Genomic DNA, 21,048 nt, shown 5'->3' with positions numbered 1-21,048 from the left:
GCTTCCCTGAGTGCTGGGATTACAGGCATGTACCACTATACCTGGCTTCCTTTGCCAATTTTTAACTAACTCAGGGATTAAGTCAAGATAAAAATGTAGGGCCAGGTGTGGTGGCTCACATCTTTCATCCTGGCATTTGAAGGCAGAGGCAGGGAGATCTGTGTGCGTGTGAGTTGCAAGACAGGCTGGTCTATGTAGAGAATTCTAGGCAAGGCAGGGCTTGATGGTGAGACCCTGTCTCTAAAAACAACAACACAGCAATGGAAATGGCAGCACCTTTTCAGTCTGTGTGCTGCTCATGGTCATCCTGTAGGATCCTTACAGTAAGCAGAACTCCTTTCAACTTCCCACCAAGAAAGCGCCACTCTATCAAAACCTTCCAGCTTTTGTTGACCTGGGAATATCTGAATTCCTCCTTTTTGGGGGGATGATAATTTAGCAGGTATAGAATTATTGAATAAGAGAGTTCTAAAGTTTTCAGTTCCTTACCTCTCTCTTGCCCCAAAGTCCCTGCTTATGGTGGGACCCTGTTCGAAGATTCTGTCTCAGACAGTCTTGGTGGAGGTGTGGATGCATAACACTGTCCTTGACTTACAGATTATTAACCTTCATACATGTTCATTCATGTCTTCCATAGAATTCAGAAACATTTTGGCTATTATGTTTTAAGTAATCTCCCCCTGCCTTTTTCCCCTCCTCCTTAGATCTCTACCGTGCCCTGTTTTATCTTCTCAGTGGTGTCTTATAAACTCTTGGGCTCTGTTCACCTCAGTCTTTCATTGTGTTTGCACGATTGAAATGTCAGTTGTCTTCCCTCAAACTCACTGACTCTTTTTACCTGCTCAAGTTTTTAAATCTTTGCGCTTGTACTTTTCACACAAGTGTGTACTTAGTTACTTTGCCTTCATGGCTGTGAAGAAATACCAGACAGAAACAGGCTCACATTTTAAGACAGGACAACAATGGTGGTAAAGACATAGTAGATGAAACGGTGTCAAGGATAAACAGGTAGGAATCCTCGTCCTAGGTAGACAGAAAAGCAGAGGGCAGGGAGCGCTAGGCCACAGCATGCTTTCTCCTTTTCACTTTTCTATTCCGCCTGGGACTGCAGCCCATGGTACACTCCTACCTCCCTTTTAGGTGAGATTTCCCTGTCCACTTAAACCTCTCTGGAAACACGTGTACAGACAACCCAAAAGCAGACCTCATTAATGCTCTAGGTCAGTGGTTCTCAGCTTTCCTGAGACCCTTTAATACAGTTCCTCACATTGTGGTGACCTCCAACCATAATATTAAGTTGCTATTTCATAACTGTAATCTTGCTACTGTTAAGAGTGTCTGTGTTTTCTGCTGGTCCTAGGTGACCCCTGTAAAAGGGACGTTTGACCCCAAAGGGGACAACACCCACAGGTTGCTATAACTGCTTCGCCAGTCAATAAATTTGACAATCAAAATTAACTATCACATGGAGTTTCCTCTTAGGTTTTGTTTTGTTTTTTTTTCATGTTTGCCTGCAATTTCACTTAGACCCAAATATTTCTGTGTCTCTATTTATTCTTTGAGCACATTTGCGTAGTTCTGCTTCAAGCCCATTCTTGTGCTGTTCTTTCTCAGGCACGCTTTTTTGTGGGCTTCTTAATTTTTTCTTTGTCATTATTACCCGTGTCCTTTGTATGCCTTTGGATTTGTTTTTGCTGTTGAAATGATATGTTTAAGTCTAACGATGTGGCATCTCTGAAAAGTAGATTCTTCTCCAGGGTGTGCTGATGTGGGTATCCTCATGCATGCCTTTGCTTGCTTTCTTTCTGCCAAGGGTCAGCCCAAAAAATACAAACTTAAAATCCCCTTGGACTCCTCTAAAGCCTGTTATCTGTTCTCTCATCTGAGTCCCCACATTTGTCATAATTTTACATTTTCTTTTTCAGAGCTGGGGACCAGATCGCAGGCCTTGTGTGTAACAGACAAGCCCTTCACCCCTGAGCTAGGTCCCCAGCCTGGTGGTTGCTTCTGAATGCTCTAGGGTTTAATTTTCTGCCTCTCTAAAAGGAAGATGTTCAAGAGGGACCTTTAGGGCATCAGTGGAGCTGACCTTGCAGCTACAGAGGGGAGGGAGGGCTCCAAAGCTACAGCAGAGTTTCTTTCCAGAAAGAGATGCAGAGGGTGTGGTCTGATTTCCTCCAAGGACATAACATCTGCTTCTCTTAAAGCAGCAGCTAGAATGCCTATAACCTAACCAGCCTCCTTTCATAGAATTGGCTCACAAGGTTCAGAACTCTCAGCCAGTCCTCAGTGTGCAGAGTAAGCTCTGGGGAGCCTATATAAGCCTCGTAGTCCAAGCCCAATCGAAGGGTAACCATGGGCACTTTCCCTTCTTTTCTTGGAAGCACAGCCTTGATTCTATTAAGACCTTCGGCTGATGAAGGCTCACCCACATTGCAGAGGCATTGTCTGCTTATAACCCATAACATTAAATCCTGGTCTATCCAAAAAGCATCTCCACAGTAATATCCACAATAATATTTGACTAGGTATCTGTGCACCATAACCCTATCAATTAGATACGGCCTTAACCATCACTCTGTCTTAACCTCCACTTGAGAAAGATAACTATTCGATGATATGATGTATTCTATGGCCTTTTACAGTGAAAAGTTCTACATTTTATGTTTTTGAATTTAACTCATTCATCTAATTTTATCATTGTTGTTGTTCATCATTTTTAGAGTTTTCCACTCAGGGTTGTAGCAAGCCACATTTGTATAAAATTGTCATAGAAATAACATGTTAGATATTTCTGCCATCTCCCTAAAGCTTTGAAGAACCATCCTGGACACCCGGATCAGTGCATCTCTCTTCCTGGATGTGCGACTTGTATACAATAGGAACAGCCAGGCTGTTCCTTGGCTGGGCCTAGAATAGCCTGAAAATTCCCCAGCAAAGCAAAAGGCTGAAGATCATTAGCATAAACCTTGTCATGTGCTTGTGGCTGTGACTCTGAGTGGGTTGTTGCCCTGGCTGTTCAGCCCTGATCTCTCTTTGGCTTTCTGCTCCTTTCCATAGTACCTCACTATTCTAACTTTTCTGCCTGGAATTTTCCAGCCTTCAGCATCTTCTCTCTTGAGGTGCTTATGTAACTATTCCCTTTGGTGACTTACTCCCTTCATTCCTCTCTGGACAAAATGCCTCTCCTAATCTTTCTACTTCCTGGGGCTACTGAGCTCATTCATGCCTTGGATCCTTGTGGCCTTTTAAAGTAATTTACCCAATTTTCCGTAGTTATGTTTTATTTTTTTTAAATCTCCAGAGCTGGTTTTGTTGTTGCTGTTGTTTCGTTTTGTTTTTATGGGACTTTATGGCAAGTAGAAGTGCAGCTAATCCTCAAAAAATGACTTCCCCTCAGCTTTGTTTCAATCACATGAAAGTTAGACTTTGTAACAAATTATCTATGGATTTGAACTTTATGGATAAAATGATCTTGAGATTTAATGGGCACTGCAGAAGTATCTAGAATGTGGAATTTAGCCAATGCCTCCCTGGGTTCGGCTATCTCAGAACTGGATGTGTGTCTGTTTTTAATGTTACAATCATTCAATATCCTCAAGAACCCCTCTCTGTACCTGGCTGTATTTTTTTTTTTTTTACTTAATTTGTGTCTTTGTATTTTCCTTGTTTGCCGAGTTTGCTCCTGGGGGAGTGATGTGTATTGTGTGTTTAGTTTTGTTTTGCTTTGTCTTCTTAAAGATCTCAGCAGACACCAACTAAGACAAATGAGTCTAAGGATGCTGCAGTCCGTAGCAGCCCTGCCAGTGGTCTTTGTAGGGGATATTAACCCAGTGCGTGTGCAAACTATTGTTGCCACTCAGGAATAGTTGCACCGCTGTTGAGTTATTATTGTAATGGCACCCTTTAAAATGGCTATAAAGTGTTTCTCAATATATTTCACCCTCTTATTAAATGTATAGAGAACTGCATCTGTTTCTACAGGCAGTGAGCTTCCTTAGAATTTTCTTCTCATTCAAGCTGTTCGGTCAAAAATCCGGAGGCCAAGTGTTTGTCTCAGAAAATCCTTACTGCCATATGATTATAAACTAGAAATGTAATGTGGTTTCCTATGTATGCAGAACCTCTCAGCCTTAAAAACTCAAGATTGCCTATTGTCGTTGCGAATTTTCTGCTTAAGGTCTAAACTCACTGGGACTTTGTATTCTGGGTTCCTTTGTTGTAAGCAATAGAAACTAACTCTGACCAATATTAGGTGAGGATGTTGTGAACAGCACTGGCTGCTCACAGAACTGAGGGAGATGCTGTGGATGTGGTCTCCAAGGAGAGCTGTAGCCACCTGGCCCTCAGGGGGGAGCTTTCCTGATGGAGACATAAAGCCTTCTCATTGCTTGGCTGAGCTCTGATACTTTGCCCCCTTGAGAGTCTCTATTCATGAGTCACATGTATAAGAAAAATAATGACATCACAGGGTCACATGCCACACCACTAGACTCCATCCTTGATGTCCTTCCCATGTACAGTTCCCATGTCTTCGCAAGCCATCTTTGTCTAGAAATCCCAGCACTAGGTGTGACAACTTATCAAAAAAACAAACAAACAAACAAACAAAAACAATTCTGGTGACATAATCATTATACCTAGGAAAAAGAGATGTTGACTAGCTTAATTTCACTTTCCTGATAAGAAGAAACCTTGATTTTTTGGGGGGGGTTATGGGTTGCCTTCTCCCTGACCCCCCACCCCCACTTCCTCTTTATATCTCATTTAAATGACATTTGAACTCTTAAGCTATCTTTATCAAATTGAGACAAAAATAATTACCAAAGGTCAAACATAATTTAGTTTTCTCGTAAGTAATTCAATATCTTTAGAATAAATTTTAGAAAACTCATAATCACTATAAATTTTAAAATGTTTAATTTTATTTGTATAAATTATACAGTCCAATCTTAATTACATTGCCTTTAGTTCATAGAAAATGTGAAATAAAATAGAATGCTTAGTAATTTTTAATTTTTCTCAATTATAAAATATATGGAACAAAGGGTATATTTTGGAAAAGATGGGATAATGCTTTTTTCAAATATTATGTCAGGAAATATTAAGGATGAACTTTTAAGAATTTATTAGATCATTGTCCTTGAATTTGAAAAAATCATATATAGTAAATAAGTTTTCTAAAAATAATATTTTGAAGGCAAAGTTTCAAAAAGAATAAATTAAGACCATATTTATGCCCAGCTAAAGAATTCATTAAGGGAAGCAACTGACACAGATCTTAGTCCCCACTGGACTAGCCAAGAATTCCACCATGGAAGTGTCTATTTGGCCATACTGGCCTTTAATCCCAGAGTAAAAAGTAGATGGTGTTTTAAAAGGAATGGCATATCAATCAATGCTTTCCTTTGCTGGGATAAGCAGCAAGAGAGGAGCCTTAACAGGACTCACTCGGGAGGGTGTTTGATTAAGCCAGGACAGGGAAAGCTAGTGGCCTGGGTGGAGGCCAGGAGCACTGTGCTTCAGAAGTGTGTGTGTGTGTGTGTGTGTGTGTGTGTGTGTGTGTGTGTGTGTAAATCAAGGCAAGGCATCCATGTTTTATGACGTTTAGTAGGAGTCATTTCTAACCAGGTGGAGGAGTAGAGCTAGGATTAGAGTGTTTGGTTATACCTGTCCATTATAGTTTGCAATCTCTCTAAAGAAAGAACCAATTCTAACTAGTGTAAGATGATATGTGTATTTCAGAAAGCAAGAGGAAGTGGTTGTGACTGTGTTAGTTAAAGAAACATTAGCCATCAGAGGAGATAGACATGTCCAAGTTGATTTAAACATTGCCGTGTGTATGTATACCGAAATATCAAGAGGTTGCTCATAAGTGTGCATAATTTTATGGAAGTTTTGAACAGTTAGAAACGAATTTGAACTTTTGAAAGGAACAGATGCTGTCGTAGGTTTTGGTTTAGGTAGATGTGGGTAGTTTGATACTTGGAGTCAGATGGCATGTGACCTGAATAAAGCAACTGTTTGCATATTCTCAACTCAACTGCTGTGTGTGTAACACCGTATGCAACATTCTTTGGTCCACGGAATCTGATCATGGGAAAGCAGAGGATAGGGATAATAAATACACGTCAAACTATGTGATACGTGTAGTTTACAGTGGAGACTTCCAGAAGAGAGAGGGACCAGTGTGAACGGGCAGAGCAGCAGAAGGCACTGGGTGGAAAGCGAAGCCTTCGGGCAAGGCTTACAGTCGCATAGAATTTGGACGTGGCTGTAGAAATAGGGCCGCTCTGCATTTTCGCTCCTTAAAGGTGATGTTTCAGTTCACGGGCCGCTCTGACGGAACAGGCTTCTGATGTGAGTGTGTAAGAGAGTCTATAGCAGTTAGAATCTCTTCACGCGAGTAGTTAATGCAAGAAACCATCTCGTTTCTTCTCTCTAGGTGTGTCTGCGCAGCTCAGCAGCACCCGGCACCGCCTGAACACCTCCGTAGGAACACCATTTTGGATGGCTCCTGAGGTCAGAGAGTTTTGAGGGAGACAAGCCTGATGTTATTCAACCCTTTCTGTCTTTTCTTTTTACATATACTTTTTCTCCCTAACTGTGTAGGAATATATCACAAGAAAATGTCTCCTGTGTTGTTGTAATGTGAGGATGTTCGCGTGGGCAAGGTGGAACATGGGGGATTCTAGGTAAACTAGCTGGGAAGGAATGTGCAAATAAATAAAAGACGAATGAGCAAGTCAGATGAATTAAAGAGAATAATTGAATACTTAAAGAGAATACTTAAATTTTACTTTTAGTTGTCAGGCTTGTATCTGTAGTGTGGATATTTGCATGTCGTTTTATTTTTGTGTTTTATTACTATTACTATATTCCCATTGTTATTATTTGATGTTTTGTTACAAGGCATCTGTATCCTCCTTCTTCGTTCACTGTCAGGTCTCTGCCCTGCAAATAGCATTCTGGACTCACTCAATATCTTCAGAAACAGAACAGCGGGTTTCTGTTTGCCGGGAAAAACCATCCCGTTCCTGTAGCATCTTACAGCCCCCTCCCTAAATCTGGGGAGGACACCTGTACTTAGTTAACTCAAACAAGTCTCCAGCAGATCAAGCCCCACAGCCTCAAGTCGTTCCAGCTAATTGGCCTGGCTCCTGCTGCAACATAACCCTTTAAAACTGGCAAGACGCCCCATCCCCCAAATACATCATTTTTTATATCTTCTCTGCTCCCAAGAGATAGTCCTGGCAACCCCCAGTCTGCTGCTCTCCCTCTGCCTTTTTCTCTCTCTCTGCATCCCACTCCCCCACACATACCAAGCCATAGATAGCCTTGGCAGTTGATCCCCACTAATTCTTTTCACTCATGAAGGAGTCTACCTTAGTGGTTTTACTGTGCCCTCACTTACATCCATTATTTGGCTACATTTTGTTTTTTAAACAATAATAAACATTCTGTGAGAACCCTTGACTTTGTGAGGTAAGATACGAGGAGTTCATCAACCCATGTGGTGAGGTCTTATATTAAATCTCCAGCCTGGGAACCAAGTGCAACTTTAGAAGGTTTTTTCCCCCATTATTATCTTGGGGGATTGTAGATAAACTGCTAAAATAACTGAAAGTTCAAGAATCAGATCTTCTCCCCAAAGTCCCTATTTAATGTGTTTAATCTTTTTAATTATGTTGATCAATGAAGAACACTTATTTTTGAAAGCTCTCTCTGCATCCATTGGGGAATGCTCTGCTATTTATATATGATGTCCTAGGGAGCACAGAGCGAAGTGATTCAAATGCTGCATTAATATTGCAAAATCTTCTAATTAAATTTGTTTGAAAGTGAAAACCTGGGATTCTGGTTCTGAACTGTTACTTCAGTTATTACTTATTTTTTAAAAGTTAAAATGTAATATATAGGGAAAAGATGCAATGTTAATAAGTGTTTTGAAAGCTCCCATGAGTTAAAAGCCTTTTTGAAAGGGACCACACCTGAGAATAAAAGAAGTTATAATCATGTAAGCCTGCACAAAATTTATTGAGAGAATCTGAAATAAGAGCCTCTTCAGAATTTGTTCTGACATAAGATTGGTATTTTTTTTAATTTACAAAAGTGAGAAGTCAATAAAATACTAATATTGTAATTTATTTATATAAATTAGAACATACGACCATAGTATTATATGAGAAATATTCAGGCTTTATTTTTTATGTTAATCACTATTATAAAGCAGAAGCACTCCTTTATATGTGACTGCTAGTCACTGTTTTGATGTTATTACCTTGTGCCTGGTCTCTTCTCTTTGCAGCATACACTCTCTGATCTTGAAGAACATACTATGAGTAGCCAGCTTTCTAGCTGCACGGTATCGCACACGCACTACTTCTGTGTTGTTAGTAAGAACATTTCTGCTGGGTGCAGAAGCTGCTCTGTGTAGAGCCCAGCATGCATGAGGGCCTGGGTTTAAGCCCAGGCACCAGGGAGATAAAAGCACTTAATGACACATTTCTAAGAATTAAAGGGAAATAAGTAAACACATACAGCGTGTTCACAATTGAGGAATATTTCAGTGTTTTAAAATTAATCACTTAGAGAGTAGAATTCTTGATTAGCGTTTTAAAATTTAATTGTGCTTTAAAGACGGTGTCCTTTAGTCACATAAAGCCATTCTTTCCTGCCTGGAGTAAGTGTGTCACGTTTGAAGGGTCAAGCAATCACAGCAAGTTACACAGCAAGTACACAGCAAGTTACAACTTACTATACCAGTGTAGAAAAATACACAAAATAAGTGTACAGACCCAAGGACAACAGTAATGAACCAGGAATGTTCTGAGCAAACTGGAATATAAATTCACCCAAACCTGAAGTGTCCCAAATTGTAATGCCAGATGATTGTATGTTATCATTGAAAATGAGCATTAGCCTGATACAACAATGTTTCTAGAAAAAATTAGTGATATAAAAGACACTTTTAACCAGGCATGCTGGAATGCCGATAATCCTCATAGTAGGGAAAGGCTAAGGCCTGAATTATGTAGCGAGACATCTAGAAAATAAGTGCTTGTGTCCCTTGTGTCTGGCTTTTCTCCCTTGGTTTATTTTAAGGATTCCTCCCTGTTGTAGCATTTATCAGTGCTTGGACTGTGTTTAAATATGATTTCACTGTGTGTATATACCACATTATCTGTATTCATTCTTCAGTCAAGAGACACTAGTTTTCTAATTTTTTTTTATGGCTGCTTTTGTGACCAATACTGCCTTAATATTTCTCATGGCTGAGAAAGGAAAGGCCACAGAGCTACGGGACAGCAAAGGATTTAGACCAGGGATGAGGCAGACAGATGCAGGCAAATGCTGATGATAGGCCTTTGTTCTGGGCTGTGGGCAAGCTCCCAAGAAATAAGCAGAAAGGCACAAGGAGATCAATGTTTAAAGGTCAATAATATACATGTAAATACATTATTCATGTGTGTATAGTTGGTGAATAGTATATCTATCATGTATCATTCATCTGTCAATCATCTACCACTCACCTATCATCTATCTATCTGTCTGTCTATCTATCATCTATCGTGTGCCTACCGTTTGTCCATCTGGCTATCATCTATCCTTCTTTCTACTATCTGTTATGTATCTATATATCATTCATTAATATATCAGTTGTCTACCTACCTTTTTTTGGTTTTCAAGACAGGGTTTCCCTGTGTAGCCTTGGCTATCTGGGACTCAGGAGAGGTTGACTTCCTCAATGAAGGACACACCAACTGGTTATCCAATACCAAATGGGCAGCCATGAAAACATACATACAAGTAGCATTTATGTATTTGTAAAACTATATATGTATAAAAATATGTAGATGTAACAATAGTTAATAGGAAAGAAGCCATGAATTTAAAAGAGAACAAGTAGAGTTATATGAGAGGATTTGGACAGAGGAAAGGGAAGGAAAATATGATGTAATAATTTTATAATCTCAGCTATAACAGAAATAATAATGATTAGTGGTTTTCACAATGTAAAGTTGAATTTCCTTTTTGTGATCACCAATATTAACAATGATAATTCATAGGCTTCTGCATTTGTACTTACGCATTTAGAAATATTATAAAATTAATACAATAATTTTCTGTATAATACTGTATTACAGTATTGCAAAACCATTACCCTCTAGTTTTGACTCTGTCATGTTTAGTTAGTGGCAGTTGATTGCAGTTATAAAATTTAGTGTGGCTCAAATAAGCTGCCGTACCTTTCTACCAGTATTTATTTTTATTGAGTTGACACTTTCATTATTAACGGTTTAAGCCGTTTGCTTTCTTCCCAATTTTTCTCATTTATCCCAGGGTGCTTTTGTGTTCTAATTGCAAGTAAGGTTAAAAGCTACTTAACTAGACTGCTCTCCAGTTTATTTCTCTGATTCCCTTCACTTTTGGTTCTCGCTGATGGGATCTGTGCTGCTGGGTGACTGCCTCCCCCTCCTCAGATGCCTGTTGAGAGAACACCTCACAGCCCTTAGCTGTGTGTTTTATACCATTCCATTTAGGGTGCCATTTCTTTTCTTGTTTGCTGTAAACTGTTCTTTTTCATAGGCCCTTTCCTTATATATCTGCAAAGCTGATATGGTATTGTCTGTGCTCAGAATAAAAATGTGACTACCTATATCATTCCTTTTCCTTTCCAATTTCTGCTTTTATCTTTACTTAGCAGCTTAAGCAGTTGGATTTCTCCCTGAAAACTTCGCTCCTTGCTTGTTGAGGCCCTGACACTTTCCCTTTCTGATTTTGTCTTCTAGGTGATTGCATGCGAACAGCAATTAGATACCACTTATGATGCTAGATGTGACACGTGGTCCCTGGGTATCACAGCTATTGAGCTTGGTGATGGAGATCCTCCACTTGCTGAGCTGCATCCCATGAGAGCCCTCTTCAAAATACCAAGGTCAGGCAATCGGTCCAAGACCAGCAGCCCTTGTCTTTTCTTCTTCTAGCGAGTGACTTCTCATCATGGAAATGGGCAGAAGTGTTCTAGAAAGTTAAAGACCTATGATGTAACCTAAGTTGCCCTAGACATCACTATGTACCTGAGGTTGACCTTGATAAAGAGTGTCATCCTGCTTTATCTCCTTTGTGGGGTTCCAGATGTGCAATACTGTGCCCACCTTACCAAGGTGTGGCCTTTGCTACCCTTGAACTGGCCATGTGGCCTTCTTACCTTCAGTGTTTACCTGCCAGCTTGTGCTACTACAGCTGGATAATTTCTCTACTATTTTAAATAAGTGCTCCTAAATTCTACATATCTCAGAAAGTGAATGTGGAAAAAATCCATCTTAATTATAGGTCAGTTATTTTTAGAGACCTTAAGGATTTTTCCTTATCCCTTAATTCTAAGGAACACACACAGAGAACTTGTATTGCCAGGGACCCAGAGAGAGTGGTGCATGATAGTCAGTAATTACATACACCATTAATCAAAGGTAGTGATTTCAACATGTGACCATATACCAGGAGTGGGAGGGCAGGCGGGGTGGTCAATGAGGCCTAAAGAAATGATGCCACCATGTTATATTCATTCCCAAATGGATCCCTTTGGAATAGTTTATGTGTAATTAAATTTTTCTAGCAACAAAGCATTAAAAACTGTTTGTTACTTTGGAATTTCCAGTGTATTAGCCCTGAATATTAATACTTACACCATTCTTTATATTTCAGTGTCCAATGTTATCTCAGGTCTTATAAAACATGCTGTTTATTTGGTATGTGGAGAAAAAAAAAAAGATTGGAGGAAAGAGAAAATCTTCTATATACTTGCTTAAAAAGATTTAATTACAAATTTGAAAATGAAAGAAATATTTTTCTAACTCCTGTTGTCATACTCCAATATATAATGTAAAACTATATATAGTTTTATAGTCACCTTGTCAGAGTGTAAACTGCCATATTTAACCCCATGTTATCACTCAATGATAAGGATACAAACAGGAAGGATGGAGACCACCAATCTGTGGTGCCTTGTAACAGTCTACCGAGAGTTCGGCAGAGTATATTATGCTAATTATTTCTCACTATTTCTGCTACTAGTACAGCTTTAAAATGAAACCCTGTGAACACTGGCTGTAGAAATATATGGAAAGGAAGATCTGAAAGGCTACAGTTCTGGGTATTGTGAAATTGTCAACTTCATTATACTCAAAGTTTCAAATATAGCTTATAAAAAGGAAATTAATAGTGGACATGAAACAAAATAAAATTATTGGCTGAAAAAAATTATTTTTTAAAATATGCAAATTAGCAATCTTCGAATAGTCCTCGGGACTCAAAGGCTCTTCAGTGTGATCCGGTTAGAGTTGTTAGCTGCACTTGGCTTTAATGAGCCTGTGCCAACTGTACATTAATTTCATTATAAGCTGTTTAAGGAGCAATGAAGGACTAAAGACAAAGTATTTCCATCTCCCTAATGAAAACAAAGAGCTGTTAGAATTAACATAAAGCAGCATTTCAGCAAATTTAGCCATCATGGTTGGTCAATGTTGCTTGATTACAGAGTCACATCAGCCTCATTGTCAAGTGAGGGTCCTTTGTGTGCACAGATGCTCCAAAAATGCAAAGATTTGCTCAGCTTAAAAAACGAAAAGAATTAATACCCAAATCTTTTAAGTGGCATTCAGAGTGCTATAGCTAATGGCATTTTCCGGTTCTTTGCTTTTGTCACATCCAAACACGTGCTTCCTGCCCTGTTTCCTAGGAACAAAAGAACAGCTCCAGGAGGCACTGTGCCCTCCCACTGCAGTGGTCTAACCTACTCCAGGAGGCACTGTGCCCTCCCCACTGCAGCCTCTACCTGCTCCAGGAGGCACTGTGCCCTCCCCACTGCAATGGTCTAACCTGCTCCAGGAGGCACAGTGCTCTCCCCCACTGCAATGGTCTAACCTTCTCCAGGAGGCACAGTGCTCTCCCCCACTGCAGTGGTCTAACCTGCTCCAGGAGGCACAATGCTCTCCCCACTGCAGTGGTCTAACCTGCTCCAGGAGGTACTGTGCCCTCCCCACTGCAGCCTCTACTTGTTTGTTCCAGGGCACCTCTGTACACAGCTGCAGCTCCTCAGGGACTTCTGTAGGACTCAGAGAGTAAACTCTTTCTCCCAGGGTTCATTGTTTCTGTTCTGATAAATGTTGGCATTTCCTTCTAGGGATTTCAAGTAAAAGCCAAGAATGATTCTTTGGGAGAAAATAATAATAATAATAACAGGAAAATTGGGTCATACATTAGATACTTTCAGAGAAACTAGGAAGCTGTCATTTTATATAAAAAATGATGACTAGCTAATTGTCTTTCTTGGAATTGGGGAATGACAGCCATCTTTGATGAGCCAGGCAGAACTAGGACTGCGGTAACTCTGGTCTTGCTTCTGCTCCCAATATTTCACCATGTGATCAATGCACAGCTTCCAACCTTGACTCTTATCTTTCAGGAATCCACCTTCTAAACTAAGGCAGCCTGAGCTATGGTCAGCAGAGTTCAACGACTTCATTAGCAAGTGAGTAGCCACAGAATCTGAAACCAAACTAAGGCACTATCAGCCTGCCTGCCCTGACTTTGGACGGTGTGAGTGGAGGCTTTTACAGTTGCCACTAGCATCTGGATCCTTCTCTTCTTATCTGTTAAGCAGCTCCGGAGGTCTCCGCCATTTCCAAGAAAAAAGAAAAAGAAAAAAAGAAGAAAGAAAAAGAAAGGAAGGGAAGAAGGGAGTGAGGAAGGGAGGAGGGAGGAAGGAAGGAAGGAAGCAAGCAAGGTAGGTAGGTAGGAAGGAAGGAAACAGAAAAGAAAATCTGTCTTATGTATTATCAGCTAAGGTTTCGGTGAATTTACTGCTGCTTAAATGATAAGCTCTGGGTAAAGTCTATTCACCTGTACGTAGCCGCGCTTCCGAGGATGCTTCATCATCCAGGAACAGGCTCCTCTGCTCAGCCACCCTTGCAGCCTTGCCCTCAGCATCCCCCACCTGCTCACATCTATCACCAGTGCAGTCAGTCATTTAACCCTTTGTCTGCCTCACTGACCCTCACTGCAGTCAGTGCGTCTGAAGATCATATTCATCAAAGGCTAATGCATTTGAAATCCAGAGAACAATTTCGTTTGACAGCAATTTAGCAGAAGTGATTTGCCTCCCCAACAATTAATCAGAAGCAGGTCAGCCATTTAGAAAAATCAGGCCCACTGAACTTTCTCACAGTTTTGTTTTTTTTTTTTTTTTTTTTTTTTACTGTCTTTACCTAAAACAAAGAAAGGGATGACTCCTGGTTGTAAGTGGAAGGGAAGGACAGTGATGATTTGGTGTTACACATCCCTCTGCAAATGCAGACACTGGGGTTCCTGCCAAGACATCCATGTGTCCTTCTAAAGCCAGTTCAAGAGTCTGTGGGGACTCAGTACGGGCTGATAACTTTTAAAGTTGTTTATGGCCAAGGTACCCTAAGCATTCACTGTGCATGCATCCTCTCATCCTCATGTCTTTGTGGAAATCACTGGTATCGCTGGCGGTCCCCACAGCATCCGTCTCCAGCTTACAGGAGTGCAGGCACTCAGTGGATCTGGGCTAGTCTGACTCGTTTCTCAGTTTCCTTCTGAGAGTCACTTCCCTTCTTCCCCAGGTATTGAGTATTCTGTCCTGTGCGCTGTTCTTCTGTTTCCATCCCATTGGTGACAGTCCCAATTTTTATTGAGCTTAACTTTTCTGATGTCCTTTGGCCTAACTAGACAATAATCTGCTCTAGAACACTGCGGCCTTCCTTGTCACTGTCACCCCCATGTCTAGCAGTGCCTGGATAGTCATTGGCTGTTTGGCAAACTTGAGCTTGAGTAAAATAATTTGTCACTTTTCTTAGCGCAGATGCCAACATGCTTGAGATGTAGAAATCGCTTCTTTCTGTTCAACTGAATGAAACCGAAAAGGGTCTGTTCCGTTTTCTAGGCAGCACCAACCTCATTTCATAGCAGATTTTAGCATACCAAGGGACAGCTATTGGTTAAGCCCAATGAAGTAAATTGTCAAATTATTTTCCCAGGAGGATCAATGGTGGCGATTACTAATGGCACTGGCTAAGCCAAGGACCAGGAAGCAGCTCTCCTCCTCCTCCTCCTTCTCCTCCTCCTCCTCCTCCTCCTCTTTCCTTCCTTCTTGTTTTGATGCACTAAGATTGAATTTAGGGCCTCATAATATCCTTTAAAAAGGGTTCCACCGCTGAACTACACTCTCCAGCTCTTTTTCTATTGTTTATTTTATTTTATTACATGACAGTGTCTAAGTTACCCAGTTTAATTTTAAATGCACTCTGTAGTTCAGTCTATGATTTTACCTGTGCCATTAGGCCGTTGCTTCCCTTTGTTTGTTTTTCCTTATTAATTTATTTTGATATCCCCAAGTAACAGTCCACTTCTTCATAATGAAGACCTTGTGTCTCCAGGTCAAAGGGGTTTTAGAACATGTGCAGCCATTCAATTGGTGCTTACAGCCCTCAGGAGAAGTATGTTTCTGGAGCAATGCATTCTACCTTGATAAGCACATGAAAATCACACAGACCTGAAATCTCTTTCACCAATCAGCCATGGGATTTTTGCCCCCTTGTGACCACTTAGAACTGGCCAAATCCTTCTTACAAATATTTGAAGACAGCTGCCATAGCTGAATAAGCACCCTATGTTTATTCAAATGCATTGCTGTGATAGTCATCCCAGGCAAGGGCATTCACTAGCCTTACCCTTCCTGTGCAGTATGCCATAGTCGATCCTACCCACAGACAGCTGTGTTATTCATTAGAATACCTACCACATGACCTCATGAAATGCCTGCTGGTGTGAGATCTAAGCCTCCTTAGCAGATTAACCATCTATTGTGTTATCAGAAACATATGGAAATAGATTGATTAAATGTATAGAAAGGAATGTATTGATTAAAAATGAAACCAAAGAAATTCTGTTAATTCTGTGTAAGCATTAAGACTTCCAGTCCATCATGACTCACAGAGGAGACTTTAAAGTGGAATCAGAGTTTGATTATCACTGTGCAGCAGTGCTTGCTGGGAGATGAACAAAAGTGGTGTTGGGTGAAATGTGGTCTCACTACAGCATGGTCCCTTACAGATATGGGCACGTCTGTAAACATTTGTCACATTGCCATTTCATATTTGAGATGTGCTTTGAGTTTGTGAGAAGCAACAAGTCAGAGTAGATTTTTTTCAATATGAATGATAATTTTGAAACTCTGTTATTTAATAATTACATATTCCTTTTTGCCAGTACAGATGCTTGACCAAAGATTATGAAAAGCGTCCAACAGTGTCTGATCTTTTGAAGCATAAATTTATTACTCAGATCGAGGGCAAAGATGTGATGCTACAAAAACAACTAATGGAATTCATTAATATTCATCAATGCCTGGGAAACACAGAGAAGGCCAGGTAATTGAACCATACCTTGGGTTTCCAAAACGAAGTGTCTCAAAATTCTATAAAGTTTTATTATGCAATAGTTGCCGAGGAGACAGGAACTCACACATTCTCAGTGTGACTTTAATTTAATGGGATATTTGCATGGAAAGAGAATATCATTTGTTGACTCCAGGTCAGTCTCCCATATTGTTTAAAATGCTGGCAGCATTTTAAAAAATGACTTTATCAGAACAAAAATTATAACTTATAACAGATTGATGTTATTGGTCTAGTGTTGATGTTGACTTTCATTTATTTACTGTTTTCTGCAAAGTTAGGCACCTTAGGCAGGAAAGGGAGTATTGAGAAGTGGGATGGATATAGGAAGTGTCTGTCTTAAGCCGACTCCTAACTCCACAAATCACCCAGAGCGTGTCCAACTGTTCTGAGGAATGAAGATGCCTGTGCGCATGAGCACTCCTGAGACAGGCACCCTAAACACGGGGAAACAGTTCTCACAACAGTTGAACTTGACAGTGCCAGCATGCATACTGAATGAGGGAAAAAACTGAATAGTAATATTCTTAAGTTTTTCTTCTGAATATATAATGCTTAAATAATCAATTACCTCAGCTAATGGGCATAGATAAAAGTCACTTATAAATAACATATGCATGTCAGCTAATATGGAAAAGCAACTTAATGACATATATGACTATCTCATAAGAACTGAGTCAAAGGCATGTAATAAAGGAGTCAGGGTCCCATTATCTTCCTCAAGAACGGCCTGCCTACCGAGGCCCTCTCACCTGCCTGCCTACTGAGGCCCTCTCTCTCACCTGCCTGCCTACCGAGGCCCTCACACCTGCCCAGCATCACCTGCAGAGGGGGCTCCTGAGACCCTCTCAACACTCACAAACTGAGGCTCAGCTTGTCATTGCTCCTCCAAGATTTGGAGCCTCACATGACCATCTGATTCTTCGTGTTTTGGCCTCAGGCCTGTGCTCTAGTTAAAGTACATGGCAGAAATCACCTGGTGCCACCTCACTTATGTCCAGGGAGAGGCACAGGCCTACTCTGAACCATTTTGTAAATTCTCCTCATTCTCAGAAAGATATTCTGAACAGTGGAAACAGTGGCTAGACATCCATACTATATACTAGTCTATACATACAATATTATATAATATAGAATAGTCTATATAATATTTAATTAGGTTCCTAAAATATTTTTAAAACCTTGAACTTTTACCTAAAATATTATTTAGAGTATAATTTATATCCCTTAGGAGAGATAGCTTAGCATCCCCTTAAAATGGTAACAGTTTCTAAATCTTTTTGTGGTATTAATAGTTAGCATATTTTTATATTTATATAATAATCAAAATTAATTTTGTATTTTACTTGGTGACCTCCATATTCTTGTATTGATTAGTGTTAATGTGTATAAATTATTGTTCTGTATATAATTTCACAGAAGCAAGGGCTAAATACAAGGTTTTAGATAGATGTGGCTTAGTCCCAAAATACTACCTGTCTTTGTGGCAGTTATGTTTATTGTCCCTTTTGACCATAGATGTAGTTGAAGACAGAGAATAAGGCAACTTTGAGACAAACGTCAAAGGATTAACATATGAAAGATTAACTAAAAACTTGTTTGGCCACTTAGTGCTACAGTGCCTGCTTCAAGCTTTCACCTATTTTTTAGATTTGAGACTTTAAGCAGTATAAAGTGACACAAATAGGATTTTAATTTTACAAAACAGAGCAGTGAGCTAAGAAAGCAGGAAAATCAATAGGAAGTAATAAAAGGCCTCTTTCAATGAGACGTAACAGACGACTCCATTTCACTTTCTATTTTCTAGGCAGGATAATTCTTCTGTAGGGACGTTGATGGTCATGGTGGGGACCCGTCACCTTTGGGGACATTTACCATCTTCCTTAGCCGACAAGACTTTAAAATACTGTTCCAGTAGTTCCTATAGGAGCATTCTGTGCTGTTCCCTTCTCCATGTGAATGTCTCAGGGAAACGTCAAACTCAGTGTCTCCAAGCGTGAACCTTTGCTACCCCATCCCAGATTACTTTCTTGCCCCCTTTCTTCATTATTGTCACCACCCCTCACCTATTACAGCATCCAAAGATCCAGGGGTTACCTTGGCAGACTCCTGTTCTCCTCTTCTGCTTTCCATTTTCAGTCAAAAGCAAGACTCAGTTTGGGGCCAGGATGGGATGGGGCTGCCACTCAAACCAATGCCAAGCATATTATTTACAACCTTTGCCGGTGTCGAAGTCTCTACGCTGGCAGCCTTGTGGTCTCCACATATACTGAAGCTGTTGTGTGAAGTCCTGGCGGAAGGTTTTACAGGAAGATCTGACCGGAAAAACCTTTTTTTACAGTTTGTTTAGGAGCTTACTCTCTATAGACAGATAGTGCACACATGGAAATAACCATTATGCAAAGCCTTAAGATCCCTGTCTGAATCCACCATACCTTTTGAATTTTCAAAATGCAAGCCTAGATTGCTATTTCTGGAAAAGAGCTTTTCATGTAGCTCCTTCCTTTGGAGACACTGAGTCCTGCTCAAGCCGTAACTTGAGTCATCTTCCAGGTTGATGCTTTCTATGAGCTTCTGTATTCTTTACCATTAGCAGAGCCTGCCAATCACGATATGCTGTGCAGTGGGTTTTTTGTTGTTGTTGTTGTTTGGTGCTTAGCTTCCTTGGCCTACTTGCTGTTGCTTATTCAGAATCGGAATTTAATCTTAGCTTTAGTCTGTCTTTGATATACTGTAGTTAGAGTTTATGCTACTTCCCAAGGTAGCCATCATTTAGAGAGTTGGTTTAAATAGTGCACTGACCAAAGTGTTAGCTGCCTATGTGGTCATCATTTTCACTTCTCTGATGAGGTTGGGATTGCACTTGAATTGAATCTGTATGAACCTGGGGGGGGGGGGGGCTTCTTTTTCTTTTCTTTTCTTTTTTTAACCGAAGTTTAAGTGGCTAAAATAATTTTGGTTCAACTCTAGGCTATATCTGTTTCTTTTCCTTGCCTTGAAGGATGAATTGGCCTATTTGTGTTTCCGTATCCCATGTCTGTATCTTGGATACGGCCCTCGGGCACGGTCTCTGTTTAGCATTCTTAGGTTTTTTATAACCATGATTTCTAGTGGTTCATAGTCCCTTTTATGCTTAAATCAATTCAGCAGTCACCAAAGTTTAGTGTGTGTGTGTGTATGTGTGTGTGTGTGTGTGTGTGTGTGTGTGTAAAACATACCCTTCCTTTTTCTGAATTCCTTACTCCTTCTCTTGGAGTATGTGCATTTGCCCCTAAAATGCCCTGCATGTTTGAACATGAAGGTCAGTTTAGTAAGCTGAAAGATGCCCAGAGGACTATTTCTCTTTCTTATACTTTACTGAATGTTTCTCTCCTATCTCCTTGGTGGCACACATTTTTTTATTTTTTATTTTATTTATTTATTTATTTATTTATTTTAATTTTTTTTTTTTTTATTTTTTTTTGAGGTGGTGAGTCTTCCCCTGGTTTTCTAAGTAGCATTTTCTGTAAGGACGTTTTGAGATTTGAAGGGGCTTTAATAAGCTCCTTGTATGGATTCTTCCTCAGTCTTACTTGCCTCATCGTATCTTTCGTAGCTGCCTTCTTCTGGCTCTTGGAACTAATTGAACATTTGTTCTTTTCTTCTTCTCTCTGTGGGGACTCAGTCATATTCGATGCTGCATGTTGGAGTGAGAATTTTTTAATTTGGTTTCTTTTTTTTTTTTAAAGCACAGAAATGTTATGGGAATGTGTTTTTGTTTTAATCCCAGGTGTGAGGGTAAGAGGCTACTTCGCAGCAGCTGACTGTGATTTGCCTCGTGCTGTAGCAGGGACGTGGCTTTGCCAGCTGCGGATAGTTTCTGCCAAGTGTGTGACATTTGGAATTCTGGGAATTTTTCCGAGGCTATGTGAAAATGCTAAGACCCCCAAGAGGCGGGGTTGCTGTTGGTGGCTAGTTGTTGGTTGGATGCTGTTGGTTGCTGGTTGTCAAGTACTCGTGAGCAAAGAACCAAGATGAAATCAGATATCCAAACAGTGAAGGTCAAATTTGCCCCCAAAGAACAGACACCCCCGTTCAGCAGGAAACAATCTAATGATAACTTTGCCGTCTCACTGTCTATCCTTTTTCTCTTCTATCTAGTGCTTGGGGGTTAATAAATGTGGAGAAGGGTGGAAGAGAGAAAAGGGAGCCCACAAAGGAGCAAATGCTGAATACAACATCTCACTGCTTCTCTGTCATGATTTCATTTTCTTGGCTTCTTTTTAGAACGTAACTAGTTCAGTTTTTGTCTCTTTCTCCATGTAATTTTTTTTTTATAAGGCTTTATACTTTCTCTTTTTAAAGTTTTGGCTTTTTGAATTCTTCTCTCATGTTTCCCCTTCCTCCAGTTGCCTCCCCTCCCATCTTCCCTCCCATCCCATGCCCCCACCCCCCCGGATCTATTCTTCTTCCTTTTCCATTCAGAAAAGGGCAGGCCTCCAGGGATATCAATTGAATAGGATATATCAAGTTGCAACAAGACTAGGCACCTCCCCTTCATACTAAGGCTGAACAAAGCAACCCAGTA

General features: G+C 40.2%; 1 protein-coding gene across 1 annotated transcript in view; it reads left to right on the top strand.

Moving 5' to 3' along the window:
- Myo3a (myosin IIIA) overlaps nt 1–21,048 on the top strand; it is a 160,311-nt gene that overhangs the window by 26,706 nt on the left and 112,557 nt on the right. The window contains exons 5-8 of the mRNA XM_051150895.1: nt 6,446–6,522; nt 10,794–10,939; nt 13,469–13,534; nt 16,299–16,454. Coding sequence (XP_051006852.1) covers nt 6,446–6,522; nt 10,794–10,939; nt 13,469–13,534; nt 16,299–16,454 — 445 coding nt within the window. The remainder of the gene's footprint in view (nt 1–6,445; nt 6,523–10,793; nt 10,940–13,468; nt 13,535–16,298; nt 16,455–21,048) is intronic.

Source organism: Acomys russatus, chromosome 9, assembly GCF_903995435.1.
Source record: "Acomys russatus chromosome 9, mAcoRus1.1, whole genome shotgun sequence".
Lineage (NCBI taxonomy): Eukaryota > Metazoa > Chordata > Mammalia > Rodentia > Muridae > Acomys > Acomys russatus.
This window is presented reverse-complemented; position numbering and strand designations above follow the sequence as displayed.